Consider the following 15,410-nt stretch of genomic DNA (forward strand, 5'->3'; position numbering starts at 1 on the left):
GTGTCTCTGTCTCTGTGTGTGAGTATGTGTGTGTGTCTGTGTGTGTGTTTCTATGTGTGTGTATGTGTGTGTGTGTGAGAGAGAGAGAGAGAGAGAGAGAGAGAGAAAGAGAGAGAGAGAGAGTGTTCAAGAGCACTGGCTGGTCTTGCAGAGAACCCAGGTTCATGTCCAAGCACCCACATGGCAGCACACAACTGTCTGTAACTCTAGTTCAAGTAGCACTCTTCTGAACTCCTCGGACACTGAACACTTGTGATGCACAGATATGCATGCGCTCAAAACACTCATGCACGTAAAGTTAGAATAAATAAACCATTTTGTAAAATCCACATTCTTTTTGTATTTATTGTTAGGGAGGCACATATGCTATTGCACGTACATGGAGGTCAAAGGACAACTTGCAGGGGTCGTTGTTCTCCTTCCACTATGTGTGTCTCAGAGCTAGCGCTCAGGTCACAAGTCATAACAACGGCGAATGCCTTCACATAATAATCCATTTTACCAGTGAATCTCCTCCTTTGAGACAGGCTCTCAATACATAGACTACATTGGATTTGTTCTTACAGAGATAAACATGTGTATGCCTCCTAGGTGCTGGGATCAAAGGTGTGTGCCACCATGCCTAGTCCTTTTAAAATCAGATTTTATGATGACTCGTTTATTAGATCCTGCAATGTGACTTGACCATCAGAATTCACAAAGGACATGAACTGTTTACTAAGAGTTTCCTTCCAGCAGAAATATAAAATAACAGGTATAGGGACTGCTTACCAAAAAAGAATCATTAAAAAGAATTTAACCTCATATTTAAAGTTCTTCCATAAAGTGTTGCTATGCAAATCATTTTTGACTAAAGGCTTAAGTCTTCTGCAGCTCTGTGCTGTTGAAAAGAAGCCTTTTAAAAATACTAACAGTTTCCCTTTTGAGAGGACAAGGACATAGAAAGGTATGACTTCCTTCCTATGCAGTTTGGGCAGCATTTGTATGGAGTCTTTTAAGATTCTGGGTGCTGTGATTGTTTTGCTGGGATGAGGATGATTACCAGAAGGTAGCCTGGTCTACCTGTCTGTGGATCTAAGAACCTTGCATGGCACATACATGATTAAAGAAGGTACCTATATGTAATGAACTCTACATGTGAAGTGGTTGAGATTTGAAGCCCTCTGCAAGTTGTTTCCCTCCTACACTTCTGGGATTTTGCCCAAGATGTTTCACCTGTGGATGGTGCACATTGGGCCAGCTATCAGGATTCCGTATGTCCTCTACCTGCATGTCTAGCCTGTGTATCAGTTCCTTTATAGACACCATGGTGTTTGCCCCTTTGGGGAAGAACCTCACCATCTTGAATGAGAGTCTCACCTCACAGAACCATCTGATCTGACTTTGGTCTGAGCAGAGCACTTGTTTCTCAAAGGTCTTAAGTAATGTGTTCAGGAGTGAGGTTCTCATGGCAATTATAAACAGAGAGCTGGACAATTAAGGGACAAGACCACAAGTCCTCTGAATTTAAGTCAGTGGCTCTCACCCTTCCTAATGCTGAGGCCCTTTAATACAGTTCCTCATGGTGTAGTGACCCCCAACCATAAAATTATTTCATTACTACTTCATAACTATTATTTGATACTGTAATCATAATGTAATTATATAATAGGTAGGATATCTGATATTCAATCTCTGTAAAAAGGTAGTTTGAGAGCTCCCACCCATGGAAATTTTCAGAAAGAGCAACAGTTTAACCCCGGAGTCCACAGAAGCTCCATACTAGGCTCAGGCTCCTAGAGACAGGGCTGAGCTCTTCTGCACGGGTGACAGATAAAATGCTACTTGGAAACCCTGGGTCATAATCTTTGAAAAAAACTTTCATTAGGTTTGCATCATAGAGAAGCTGTTCCTATGGATGTGATTGGAGAGAGGACAAGGAAAGGAAACCTGAGGAAGCCCATCCTGGCATCCAGGCTCTGCTGATGCTCCTGGGGAGAGACCATTACATGAAGGCTCAGCCACAGTTTGTCCTCTCCCTGCTATTAGCCTCTAGCAAGACAGAGCATGGCTGTTGTACCTCTGAATAAGATCCACAGTCAGACTAGACATGGGGTAGGTTAAACCTCCTGATGACCCATCTCTGACATCTCAGTTATATTTCTGAGACAGAAAGCTCTATTCCCCAATTGGTTGATATTGAGGCAGGGGAATGTCTTCTGATGACCCCTTTCTGAGACTTCAGTCATTTCTGAGTCAGCAAGCTCTGCTTCTGCCTTGGTTGACACTGAGACTGGGGGATATTTCTTTATTCTCTATACTCAACAAATATTGGTAAGAGAACTGGACCTATATTCTTAAAAACAGCCAAGGGATATGAGGGTAGAGTGCGGAGGCCCTGTGGCAGTGAAAACTGACACCTCTAATTGCATGCATATTAACACTTTTTTGAAAGTCAGGTTCACATTTGAAATACCTCACAATAGAAATAGTAGCTAAGGTATTGGGGAGCCCAGCAATAGGGCACACTTTGGTTCAGTTTACAGTGAATTTTAGCTGTTGTAAGTATCTCCTAGACATCTACTCTCAGCATACTTAAGTGATATAAACACTTAACTATGGGAATTCAGACATAGGAAAACAAAATTATAATCTTTGACACATGTACTCTACTTCTCGCTCAGTTGTATGAAGGGAGACATTTTAGTGGGGGGCAGACTCTGACTCCATGTGGCTGTGCTCAGTTATGTCACCTGCTTAGCCTTCTGGAATCTGGATGTGTGAATACTCTTGAAGGACGACCATAGAGGCATCTAGTTGGCTGAGCAAATATTTTAACTACTTGACACTTGGTTTTTAAATATTCACATTAAAGATGTCACTAAGAGCATAATTTATTATAATTCATTTTTCATAACTAGAAAGCATGAAAATCAGTTAGGTAATGAAGAATGACAGCATGAACTTCAGACTTGTTCATTTCTCATAGACTGTCATATCTAACAGGGATGATGGTGTAATGGTTTACTGGTGTTTGTCATTGTATAAAGTGTAGAGATTGGCAAATGGACCCTGACATTGATTTGTTAGACACATGAGCATCCCTATTTTCTACACAAGATTTATAAGCTTTGGGTCCAATCAATAACTCATAAGAAGATGCATATATCTTGAGGACATGTCTTGTCATTCACACTGATGTCTTCAGTGAGTGTCTTATTTCTCAGCTTTGTCATGTATTCTTGGCTGCTTAAAGGTCAAAAATGATACTTGCGGTGGGAGCTGTCTTGAAGTTAAATGACTTAGAAAAGACACTTTGCTTTAGTAATGTGAAATATTTATGTCCCTTTTCTAAGTGAAGGATTGGGAAGGACGAGTGTATGTGGCTATTTTTTATTGAGCTAGGCATCAATCTGAAAATGAGATAGACATTAGAACCATCACTGCTGGTTCCATTGGCTGTCCCAGGAGGCACTCATAAAACAGGAAGACTAGGGATGGACATGGACAGTAGTTCTTGTCTCGGCTTCACATGAAGGGTGAGGCTACATGGTACAGGGCTTGCTGCTTTGATGGTGAAAATACTTAGGAAATTTTGTCATTTTGAATAACTTCTTTTCCTTTAGATATGGTTTTCAAAGATATTAAGTCCCTCCTTCTCTTTCTCTCCCTCTCTCTCCTGTATTGTAATGCCTCCTTGAAATAATAATTGTCTAATTGTGAAAACCTTAAAAATAGCTTTGTGTACTTCAATCACCAGAAGTAAAACTATGTCAAATGTGTGTGTGTATACATATACATATATATATACACATATATATATATGCTAAGTAGACATATTTTCATGGGATATATAAAAATCACCTTGTTTATGATTACAAGAAATAAGCTTTTGAGTTTTTGTGTAAATTAACTTTGTAGGGGGGCAGCTATAGTTTGCAGCAACCAATTAGCTTCTCTGTGCAATGTTAATTGAAGTTTGTTCTGATATACAAGCACACTAACTGTTACTATGGACATAGCCATCATTGTTATAGGAAGCTGACATACTTCTGAAACACAATCCTTTTCCCCAACTATGTTGCCCTGAACAACTTGGAGTTCCATGGGAAACCCTTGGCAGGACCTCCCTGCTTTCCTTTCACCTAACTGTGTGTTCTTCTCTTGGCTGAAGAGTGACTTTGAGTAAGAATGCTTCCAACTGTAAGCAACAAATGACTGAGTCAGTTCCATCTTCTCCAGAACATTCTTTATTGTGCTAGGAGAAGTCCATCAAAGTAGGGAGTCTCTAATCTCTAGATCTGAATCTTAGAGAAGAGGACCGAGCATTCATATTTGCCATTTTTCTCACTATGGCTCTTCTGAAAGAAAAAAGGACCATTTCTGTCATCTTCATTCACCCCTCTTTTGTCACTCCTGGAAGAAAGGTGTTTAGGGCCAATAGAAAAAAAAATATTGTATGGCATGAAAGTTGTCCATTTACTCTTGGATGAACCAAAACATGAGATACCATTGTGATCCAGGCTCTGGGAAGCAATTTGGTTAAAGATACCCAGGATAGCTAAGACCTCAGACAGTCCAAGGACTGGATTCGGTAGTAATTTTAGTAGAAATGTGACTGACATCATCAGTAGACACTGGGACTAGAAGTCACATAACCAATGGGATTTGCATAAGGCAAGAGAGCCAAGATGGTATCCCTGGTTAATGATGGAGTATGCCAGCCAGCCAGTCTCCAGGAATAGCCAACTTGGATAACTGGCTAGCTTATGTGTGTGCTTGACTGAGAAATTACATTGGGCCACCTGCTGTAGCATAGATGCTATTAGGAAAAGAAAAATCTCTTTTTTCCAACTATTATAATAGCCTGCAGCTATTGGCATAGAATCGTGAGTTTCAGGCTGAAAGGCCACTTTAATTCCCCAATTCAGACCTGTCACAGAGGCTGATTATGTGGGTAGAAATGGCTGCTGCCTTCAGCCCCAGCTTCATCCATCCCTAAAGAAAACCCAATTATAGTTCTTAAATTATCCAGCAAGCTTTACAACAAAGTTAATAAAATGCAGTGTGTGTGTGTGATGTTTACTAGGGGTATCTACAATCCATGACCTTATTTAGTGAGTGATACTTCTGTGAGTGATACTTGTATGTCAAGCCTTCAGGACACAACTAAACCCTGAATGGTGTTCCCAATGAAGACTAGGTTAGATTGCATATAGTTTCATTTGTGCTTTCTTTCCCGAGAATGGGCAATCACCTTTCATTTTCCTTATTTCCTTGGGGGTGTTACTAGCAGTCTTATTAACTGCGACAAAGGGTAGGTTTTCCCATCACATTCATTGTGTCCAAAGTAAAGCTGAGTGGGGCAGGTGATTTTGTTCTTTAAAAAAAAGTATATTGGAAAAAAGGGTCTTGGTCCACAGTTGAGCACAGCATGGAATTTCCCATGTGGAGAGCCTGCATCTACAGAGTCATTTGAGGCTCAAGCAACATTGTGAGGGTGAATGGCAAGCACCATATGGATACACCTCTGGTTCTCAGGAAAAGGCTACATCTACAGCCTTCAAAATAGGCAGGCCCCTGTGGTATGTAGTTTACAGAGCTGTCTAAGGAGACTCACAGTCAAATAACAGATTGTAGATAACAGCAAAGGGTATGTGAGGATATGGATCAAGGTCCACCTTGGAGGTTATTAGTCCCATTAGTTAAAGAATCCACCACTGAATCAACAGAAACTTTAAGTCCATTTTATTAGAGTTTAAAAGAAAAAAAATTCTCAGGGCAGGCAGCTGTAATCTCAGCCACTGTACGACAGAGGCAGTGAAGAGGGTTTGTAAAGCTATGACTTTTAAACCAGCATGGAGGTCAGACACATGGTGAACAAGGAGTCAGGGAGGGAGACTTTAGAGAAGAGAAGGGACATCCAAAAGGTTAGGCAAGAAAAGTCAAGAGTCTTAAGGAAAATGAGCTTGCAAAAGAAAGACTGAAAGAAAAGAGAGAAAGAGATGCTTTTCCCAATAATCCAGGAAAGCAGACAGACTTAATGTTTTATATGGCTGTAGGCCATAAGCTTCTTCACTAGGGTTGGGTTCTAAGGAGAAATTCACCACTTCTTTATTTATTCTGCCCACCTTCTTAGCACTGCCTAAGGTGAGTTCATATCCACAGAGGTGGTCCTTAGTTAAAACAATTGACCACTCAGCTGGAAATTTTGGTTTCTACCAGCCCATAGAGTCTAACATCTTGACCAGGAGGTTTTTCTACTCTAGCATATATATTTAAGTTTAGATTCTGTATGGATTCTGTACAAGATGTGCCTTTCTGAGCGGGTTTGTTTTCTTCACACGTGTTTTCCTGTGCAAAGCAGAACACTTACTTCTGAGACTGAATTCAGCTTCTTCTAGACTGCTTGCTCCCTACCCTATGCTGGGCTGTTTTGCCCAACACTTTGGATGTCCCTTATCTTTTCTAAAGCTTTTCCCCAACTCTAGTCCAAGGCCAAGGGTTCTTTTGAGATATTTGAGGTTCTAGAATCTCTTGTAATTTGTGTTTTCTCACTCTTGATCACTGAGGATGACACTAGAGATAGACACTAGAGAATTTACAGAATTGCATACATAGTAATTTGTAAAGGCAAGTCAGGCTGACAGCTCAGATTTAGAATTTTTTTAAATTGCAATCTACAGACAGGATCGAACATGGAATTCCATTGCCATTGCCATCTATGAAGCATCTTCCGGATGCTGACAATTAACAAGAGGACATACACTGGAATGTGTCCCCATAGAATGTGTCCCCATAGAATGTGTCCCCATACAATGCGTCCCCATAGTACACAGGTATCTCAGCTCCTTTGTTCCATACTGAAGCTACGCTGTAAGCTGCCCATTATTTACTTCCTTCTCCTCTATGGCCGAGTGCCTGACATAAAAATGTTAAGGAAAGGGTGGTTTCAGAGATTCAAGCCATGGTCACTTGATCCAATGTGCTTGAGCAGAACACAAGGGCTTGAGTATACATCAGAGCAACATGGGGAGATGGCTCAGCAGTGGCTAGAGCATGCGTGTTTCTTCCAGAATTCAATTCCAAACACCTATGTCAGGTGGCTGAGACACCTGCCCCTATAGCTCCAGGAGGTCAAACACTTCTAGCCTCCATGGGTACTCACAAACAGGACACTTACCCATAGACACACACGCATATTCATGATTAAAATTAAATGAATGTGAATAAAGAAAAGAAAAACAGAAACAGACTGGAGAATTGGTGTAACCCTTGAAAGTCACCAAAATGCTGACTCTCTCTAGTCATTTAGCCCTTCCCCGTAGTTTCCACCACTTCCCCTAATAGGCCATCAGCTGGAGACTGTGTTAAAAGACATGAGCCTATGGGACTTTCATATTGAAACCATAACAAGATAACAGTATTGTAAGCTAAAGATGTATTTAACACACAGGTCTAGGTAACATCTCAGATTAGCATCACAACATCCTGTAGAATGTGGGGGGGGGGTTCTCCTAGCAACCGCAGTGCCAGATGGAATCTGAGGCTCCCTGTCACTGCCCACAATCGTAAGAGGGTATTGTGACACTCACTACCCCAGGGGAAGAACCAAGTTAGGAAATGAAATGGTGGAATCTCTTCCCCACCTTTGTAAATTAGTAAGCCCTGCACTGTGTGTGTCCAGTGTTGTCAGATAGTATTCGTTTAGACTTTTGGATTACCTTAATGTAAATAATGCTGCAATTGACTTACTCAAATGCTTAGCTTTTTCTACTTTGAAATTATCCCCTGGACAGATTTCTTTAAAAAGTACTGCTAGTGAAAATAGGAATACAGTCTTCCAGGATGCTGTCCTGATTGCTCTTGCAAAGGGTTATGGTCAACTATGTCACTTTAGATGAGAGAGTCAAAGACCCATGACCATCGCATACTGTCATCCTGAAGAGAAAGCACACTATAGTAATATCTCCCCAAATAAGAACAAACCATTGATAATGATGAAGTTTCATATTCCCTAATGTGTGGCATTTGTTCTTCAAGACCCTCTATAGTGAGAGTGCACACAGATCCTTCAGATTCCAGCCAGCCTTTCTTGGATATGCCCACCTGGCATCTTTCCACAGGGCCTCGGTAGGACTGCTGAGACCCTGAGGTCTCACTACCCAGCAGGTACTCAGACCTGCCTCTTAGGCCTAAGCTTCTATCTGCCCCCCATTCTACAGCCATGGCTTCAGGCTTCCTTCGATGAGTTTCCTTGCGGTCTGCTCATTCATTTCCCTAGCCTGCTTGTGAGCCTTTGGTTTCATTTCTCACATGCCCCTTCAACTTCAAGTTGTTCATAGAGAGACAGAAAGGCTTTATCTTTGATGCATCACAGCCCAGACTACTTTCCAGTACATTTTTATGAATTTCAAGCTACACACTCGCCTCAGATGGTGCAGTGGACAGTTCATATGCCCTCTGGGTTCCACTTCACACTTTCACAAGTCTGTGATATCTTTTCCATTATCCTTCTGGGCTCTATTGTCAGTGAGAGGATTCTTAGGACTCCTGATCTTTCTAACAATGTTTGACGGGCTTGCCTAGTCTCTGTGTTAATTACTTCTGTGCCACTGTGACATAATCTCAGAAGTAAGCATCTTAGGGGAAAGGGTTTATGTTGCCTGATAGTTTTGGAGAATTCAGTTCATGCTTGCCTGTGTCCTGCGTGCTTGCAGAGAACATCATGGTGAAGAGATTGTGTGGAGAAGGTGGATAGGAAGACATGTTCGAAGAAGGGACCTGTGTAATGATAATCATCATGGCTATGCACCAATGGCCATTCCTCTAATTAGACCCCCATCTCTGGAAACTTTCCACCACCACCTCCCTACCTACTGAAATTCAGCACAGGAGCCGATGCACTTCCTGGGAGGGAGACTAAGCCACTTCCTCCACAGTGGTTTCTCCACTATGTCACCTGACTTTGAAAAGGGAGTCAGAATATTCTTATATCCGTTGATAGCACCAGAGACAAAAGGACAGCAGCATGTGGGATGTTTAGCTCTGAGACTCTACTAGCCCAAGTCACGTGAGATGTGTGGAGTAGCTCACATTCCTGGTTCCTGAGTAAACTTGTAGCCATAGCTTGGGAGCAGTGCATGCTGTCATCCTAGAATATTTACTCAGACGCATTTATATATTTAAGACAGAGAATCGCTCTGGAGTTAAGGAAGCCCTTAGGCTCACAAAGCTCCAATTGCCTCTCCTTTCCACGCTTCTATTAAAGGTATAAAAACCCACACCCAATAGAACATAATTATTTTAATGATAAATCACAATAGTTGTTATAGCATTTATGCAAAGAGTACTTGCTAGCTCTGTGGTTCCACAGTTCTATTTTTCTAGAAAAATAAAATGAAGAGGATTTCCTATATTATTTGTACTAAATGACTGAGTTAAACAAAACAAAGCCCGGTTTGATCTGGAAGCGGGGAGAACAATGGTGTGTCTCATTGCAATCAGAGAAATACTAGGTCCATGTTCACTCAGCATTTCAGATGAGTCTCTTCGTCATAGCTTCTATTATTTTCTAAGTGAGCTTACACAGGCGATTCCTTGCCAGTGCAATAAACCTTGTCAGATTCCTTTTGTGTGCGTACCATGATTCCATGGTTGCACACACTAAGTGGTTACTAAATGCACGTGATTATAATTCTCTTCCTACTAATTATTAGTTGACTTATTCAGGATGGAAGAGACATTTTTAGACATTTATATCCTTAGGAGCTGAATGCACTTACATTATGTTTCTCTTCTAGAGTCCTTTTGATCCCAACTCCTACTGGTAGCTTGATGCTGTCTATTTCTCCTTTCAGCTTATGAGTTACAGAACTGCCCGGACCCACCCGCATTCCAGAATGGGTTCATGATCAACTCCGATTACAGCGTGGGCCAGTCGATCTCATTTGAGTGCTACCCGGGCTACATCTTGCTAGGCCACCCTGTGCTCACCTGCCAGCATGGCACTGACAGGAACTGGAACTACCCTTTCCCACGGTGTGACGGTAGGTGCCTCATCTCCCCTGTGGGTAACTGAGCTGCTCACAGGGGCTAATCAGTGAATATGCCTTACTTCATTATTCCAGCCAGCAGATATGTATCGAGGATCTACAATATACTATATGAATATTTTAGAAAGATATTACGCAATAGGCAATTTAAAGAATACAGACTTTACACTTAAGAAGATTATAAGGACAACAAAGTGTTAAACAAACACTAAAATCTTAGCTGCAGACACAGGAGCCTGTCAATCACTACAGGCCCTGAAAAAGAAGACAGGAGGTAATAAGGCTCCTTAACCTTACCTGTGGATACAGGGCACAGTAATGATAACAGATTTAATCCTGGTAAGTCTTTTTTATTAGTCTCGTTGCTGTGACAAATTTCCTGACAAAAGCAACTTAAAGAAGGAAAGGCTTACTCTGACTAGAACTTGAAGGTATCTGCCTTCCATGAGGAAGTCGTGGTGGCCAGAACAGGAGGCAGCTGGTCACGAGGCATTCAGGCAGGAAGTAGAGAGGAGGTACCAGCCCATAGGGTGATACTGCCAATATTTCGGGTAGATTTTTCTATTACTCAAATGTAGGAAGCCCCACCTACGTACACCCAGAGGCTGTTTCTATGCTGGCTTGAAATCATCCTTACTTGACCTGGAGATTAATCATCACACTGTTGTCTGTTCAACTTCTATAGCAATCTCACTTTGCATTTGTGTCGCAGAAAATAAATTGTTCATGTTCTTGAATGGCTGAGCTCACAACATTTGCTGCTCAGAGACAGAACACACAAGGTAGAAGAGACAGCATTAGTAGCACACAGCAGGAATTCTTCCAGTTGTTAGGGTCAGTGCCTGAGCCCTGGCAGTTCTATAGACCTAGGCTTGGCTGCCCCTTCTCAATGGACCAACTAAAGACAGAAGTATTGTGACACTTTTGTGGGCGTATTGGGATGAGAAAAAAAGGCATGGTGACCTCCAACCACTGAGTCCATCCTTGAGGTCCTGACCTGAGCTTTAGATGTAGGCAGAAGGGCAAGAGGTGTAAATAATTAAGTAGTTCTTGTCAAGGTTTGGTCCTGACCACCACTGACCAATCATGACTTTTCCTTCTCCCAGACTTTTGCCTGGGGAAATTTCAATTTCTTGGCTCTGCATTATTTCAGGAGCCTGAGAGACACAGGAAAGGGCACCATCCTGTCTTCGCACTTCTGTCAACCAGAAGGTGACTCTGGTGCCTAGGAGCTCTGGCATCAGGTGCTGAACATCTTTTGAGTTCGTTCTAAGCTCACAGCCTGCTCTGCCTCTGAGTGGAAATTACGCTGCCCTGCTTCACTGGGGCTCCCTGACTTTTAGGATAACTTGAGCATCTCTGCAATGCCAAGCTAAAATAAACCTATGAGGTGGAGCATCTAGGAAGAGGGGTCTGCAGCAGGGTCACTGCTAAGCCTGGATCCTGCATTACAGATGCAGCATCTTCGAGTGAATAATAATGAAATCTCCAACTCCACGGCCTTTGAAATGCTAAACGCCTTTCTATTGCAAAGGAAGGGAAGGTACCTAGCTGTGAATTCTTAGTGAAGTAGGAAAATAAATAAATAAATAAATAAATAAATAAATAAATAATAAATTAATAAATAAACGTGGTATGCTTTTAAACCTTATCTCACCTGTATTTTCCATTCTGATAATCTTAAGAACAACTATAAAAATCAGAAGTCTCTTGGCTGTATTTAAAAATTCAGATACTTATTTAATTACTCATTGTTATGGTAGTATTAGAAAATGGGCATGACTAGTTCCCATGTGTCACCTCTCCACGCTGGTCCCCTGGTACTCTTGGACCTGGGTGGTCACTCCCTGGCATTAATTCTAGCATCATAGGGCCGTATAGAACTAACCTTAATTTATCTCAGAGGCAGCTGGCTTCAGTGAGGCAGCACGCCATATTAGCCTAGCTATCTTCTGGCCACCGTGGTCTCTCCATACCCATTACTACTCACACTGGCCAGCCCTGACCAGCCTGGATCTCTGGTCCCAGCTACCAGGGAATATCAAAACTCAACAAACTGTAAGCCAACAACCAGATTTATATGTTAAATACTCAATGTACATCCACACAATAAACTTACAACCAACTGATAAGGATATAAACCGCCCACCTAGATAAGATAAATTTGTCTACAGAAATCCATCCCAGCTACCTTGGCAATTCAGGACCACCTGGATCTGGGTCACCTTCTCCATCTCCATTTTGGTTCTCCCTCATTCTCCTTCTCTCCCTCCCTGTAAAAACTTTGTCCCCACCTATTCTTTTACTGTCCAATCATGGCCTTGATCTGACTTGTGCCAGCCCTCGTCTGCGTAATGACATCAATCTACAACACATGAAATAACTTCTTGAATGAGTCTGAGTTTTTGTCTGTTTGGTTCTCGTTAAGTTATTTTAAGTAGTATGTCCATCTACTTTCCTTTTGAAAACTCTTGTTCAGGGGTCAGGATACAGTTCCGTGCAACAGTCCCTGAAAATGAAAAGACCGTGTATTCAGCCCCGTCTTCACCAAGACGAACCAAAGGGACAGCCACAGTCACACCCACTCAGATTGGCAGCTCTCAATTACTTGGAAATTATCAGGATTTCTATCTGTCTTGATTTCTAAGTCTCAACTTGGATCCTTTTAATTCACACAGAAGAGGTCAATTTCTTGGTTTTACATTAATATTAACAGGAAACTAATTATTTTGTTTTTTATGCTTGGTTTTTCTAAGATGGAGAAAACTGCTAAGAAGTTAAGAGTCTGCATTGTTTGGTGTAGTTTAAATGTAATGTCATCTTTATTGGTGTCCTCTTTAAATTTAAAATATTTTTGTGCTTATCTGTATCTATCTGGGTGTAGTGTGCATGGACATGTATGTGGTGAGGAGGTTAGAGCATTGGTTCCTTTCTTCTTGATTTTATTTTATTCAACTAATTATTTGAAACAACGTCTTTTATTGCGTCCAAAACACTCTGAAAAGCTAGACTGGCTGGCTGATCAGTGATCCATCAGGTCTTTCTGCCCCTCCTAACACTGAGGTCATACGGGGCTACCTTCCATGGATTCTGGGGAATCCAAATTCATCAGTGCAGCATATGACTGGAAATAGATATTGAAATTATCCAAGGAAGTTATATGGCTTTCTAGAGTCGATGCAAGATAATATATTGACTGCCTGCTTTGGGAACTCCATCCAGTTCCATTCCCAAAGGTTTCTGATGTAACTATGTGCATAGCCATGTGTAACCGGGACAACTCACTGCTTGATTATCCTAAGTCTCCCAGCTTGTCCTTCTGGACCAAGCTGTCTCTGCACTATCCATTCAGGAGACGCTGCTGCATGCTTCTGAGATGTCTCTCAAGATGTCTAGCTCTCTGGGCAAATCCCTTACTAAGCAAGGATGCTTGATCTGGCTAAGATCAAGTGTAGCAGTATATATTAATTCCTAGCACTATCACAAATTTTAAAATATCCTGCAGCATAACAGTGTTGCCAAATTATATCATAACTATTGAATTCAATTAGGAGGAGTACACAGGATTTTCTAAGAAGCGTTCAATACAAGTGTATCCGCATCCTCTCCATATTGGATTAAGTTTTTATTGGTTATTTTACTTAATTACATTTCAAATGTTATCCTGCTTCATAATTAGCATGGAGTTTTAACACAAAAAAAATCATTTTGTCTGTGAAATGCTAAAACTAGAGTCCTCAATTGTTAAGGATTATATACTATGGTGATGCTATTCACTCTCTGTTCAAGACTGCAGGGTTGCCCTGTGCTGAGAACAGAGCATCCTGCAACCCTGTTAATCTCTCAGCATGTTCTCTGTAATCCACAGAATCTAACCCCTTCAGCCAGGCCCTACTTCTGGGCAGGGCAGGAGCTCTGTCCTTGGTTGTACAGGGCAGGCACTTTGAATATTGTCTTCAGAGGTCCAATCCTGTGAGACTCAAAATTCTCAAGAAGAAAAATGTAGGTACTGGGAGAAACTTCTGGTTATCTACATTAGAAATTGTCCAGTTCAGACCAGTCATATTGAATAATGCTAGACTTGAATGCAACCACTCTCACCAGTGTACCAAACCAATTCATATTAATATGCTCAAAGAATTTGGAGAGTAAGTTGAATAAGAATCTTCCAAATAAAATTAGTATATATTTAGTTTACATAAGTTAAAAACTGTAATGCAAAGACATATCTACTGAAGCAAATACATGAAAAATAACTTTTAATAAGAAATTTAAGGCATTTCTGTCCGATATTCTGTCATTGTTTGTACCTGCCCAATATGCACCATGATACTTCTATGAAGAGAACTGAGGAGTTGGTTCTCTCTTTTGACCTTTACCTTGGTTTTGGGGAATGAACTCAGGTTGTTGTGATTACATATATGCCTCTACCTGCTCAGCGGGTTTTGCGTTTTCTCCCTCCTTTCCTTCTCCCCTCTCTTCTGCCTTTTCTCCCTCTCTTCCTTTCTTCCTCCCTCCCTCCATTTCTGCCTTTCTTCCTTTCTCTCTTCCTTCTTCCCTCCCTCCCTTCCTCCCTCCCTTCCTTCCTACCTTCCTTCCTTCCTTCCTTCCTTCCTTCCTTCCTTCCTTCCTGCTTTCTTTTCTCTCTTTTCCCATTTAATCTAGGCTGCCCTCAAATCCCATGTATTCTGCCTCTGCCTTCCCATTGCTGGGATTTCAGACACACACACCATCCTCAACTCAAAATATGACTGTTTTATTGCCACTAACATAATTGCATAGGAATCAATTCAAAAAATTTATAAATTTCAATATATACTTTAAAACTACAATTTTTCAAATTAAATGTAACGTGACAATAAAGGTACATTCGTAGTTATAAATGTAGTTCAAATTTGCTGGTATCTTAAAATCTGTCTTTTTATGTGTATGGGTGTTCTGCCCGCAAATATCTGTATACCACCTGCATTTCCAATGGGAAATGACCCTACATGTTGAGTGGTTACAATATAATGAAAGGATCAACTTGAAAAGCAACAGGTCAAAAGGGAAATCATGTCATGTCAATGTGAAGTAACACCCATGAACATGTAAGGATGCTGATGCAGCCAGTCCCTGCGGTACATGTAATGCTGTATGGGCCGTCAGCTCCTTCTGTCCACTGAGAACAGATCTCCCAATAAATGGTAGTAGAAGGAGGCTGTTGAACCCAAGAAGGGGCACCATCTCTGCCATCCAATATCCAAGAGAATGATGAGAAAGATTCTGGAACCACCCCATAGATGAGACAACAAGAGTCCCTGGGAAGACTCTAAGGAGGTGGTGACAATAAGTTGGATTAAAAACCAACATTCAGATAGGTAGACATTGGGAAAA

The 15,410-nt window shown here is 41.4% G+C and overlaps 2 protein-coding genes across 2 annotated transcripts in view; both read left to right on the top strand.

Moving 5' to 3' along the window:
- The window catches only part of Erich1 (glutamate-rich 1), a gene marked incomplete at its 5' end in the record, with an annotated part of 52,793,804 nt that overhangs the window by 50,921,920 nt on the left and 1,856,474 nt on the right, over window positions 1-15,410 (top strand).
- Csmd1 (CUB and Sushi multiple domains 1) overlaps window positions 1-15,410 on the top strand; it is a 1,600,021-nt gene that overhangs the window by 1,479,431 nt on the left and 105,180 nt on the right. For both annotated transcript variants that reach the window (XM_087588866.1, NM_001037327.2), the window contains exon 42: window positions 9,840-10,028. In XM_087588866.1, coding sequence (XP_087444992.1) covers window positions 9,840-10,028 — 189 coding nt within the window. The remainder of the gene's footprint in view (window positions 1-9,839; window positions 10,029-15,410) is intronic.

Source organism: Rattus norvegicus, chromosome 16 (assembly GCF_021556685.1).
Source record: "Rattus norvegicus strain SHRSP/BbbUtx chromosome 16, alternate assembly SHRSP_T2T, whole genome shotgun sequence".
Classification (NCBI taxonomy): domain Eukaryota; kingdom Metazoa; phylum Chordata; class Mammalia; order Rodentia; family Muridae; genus Rattus; species Rattus norvegicus.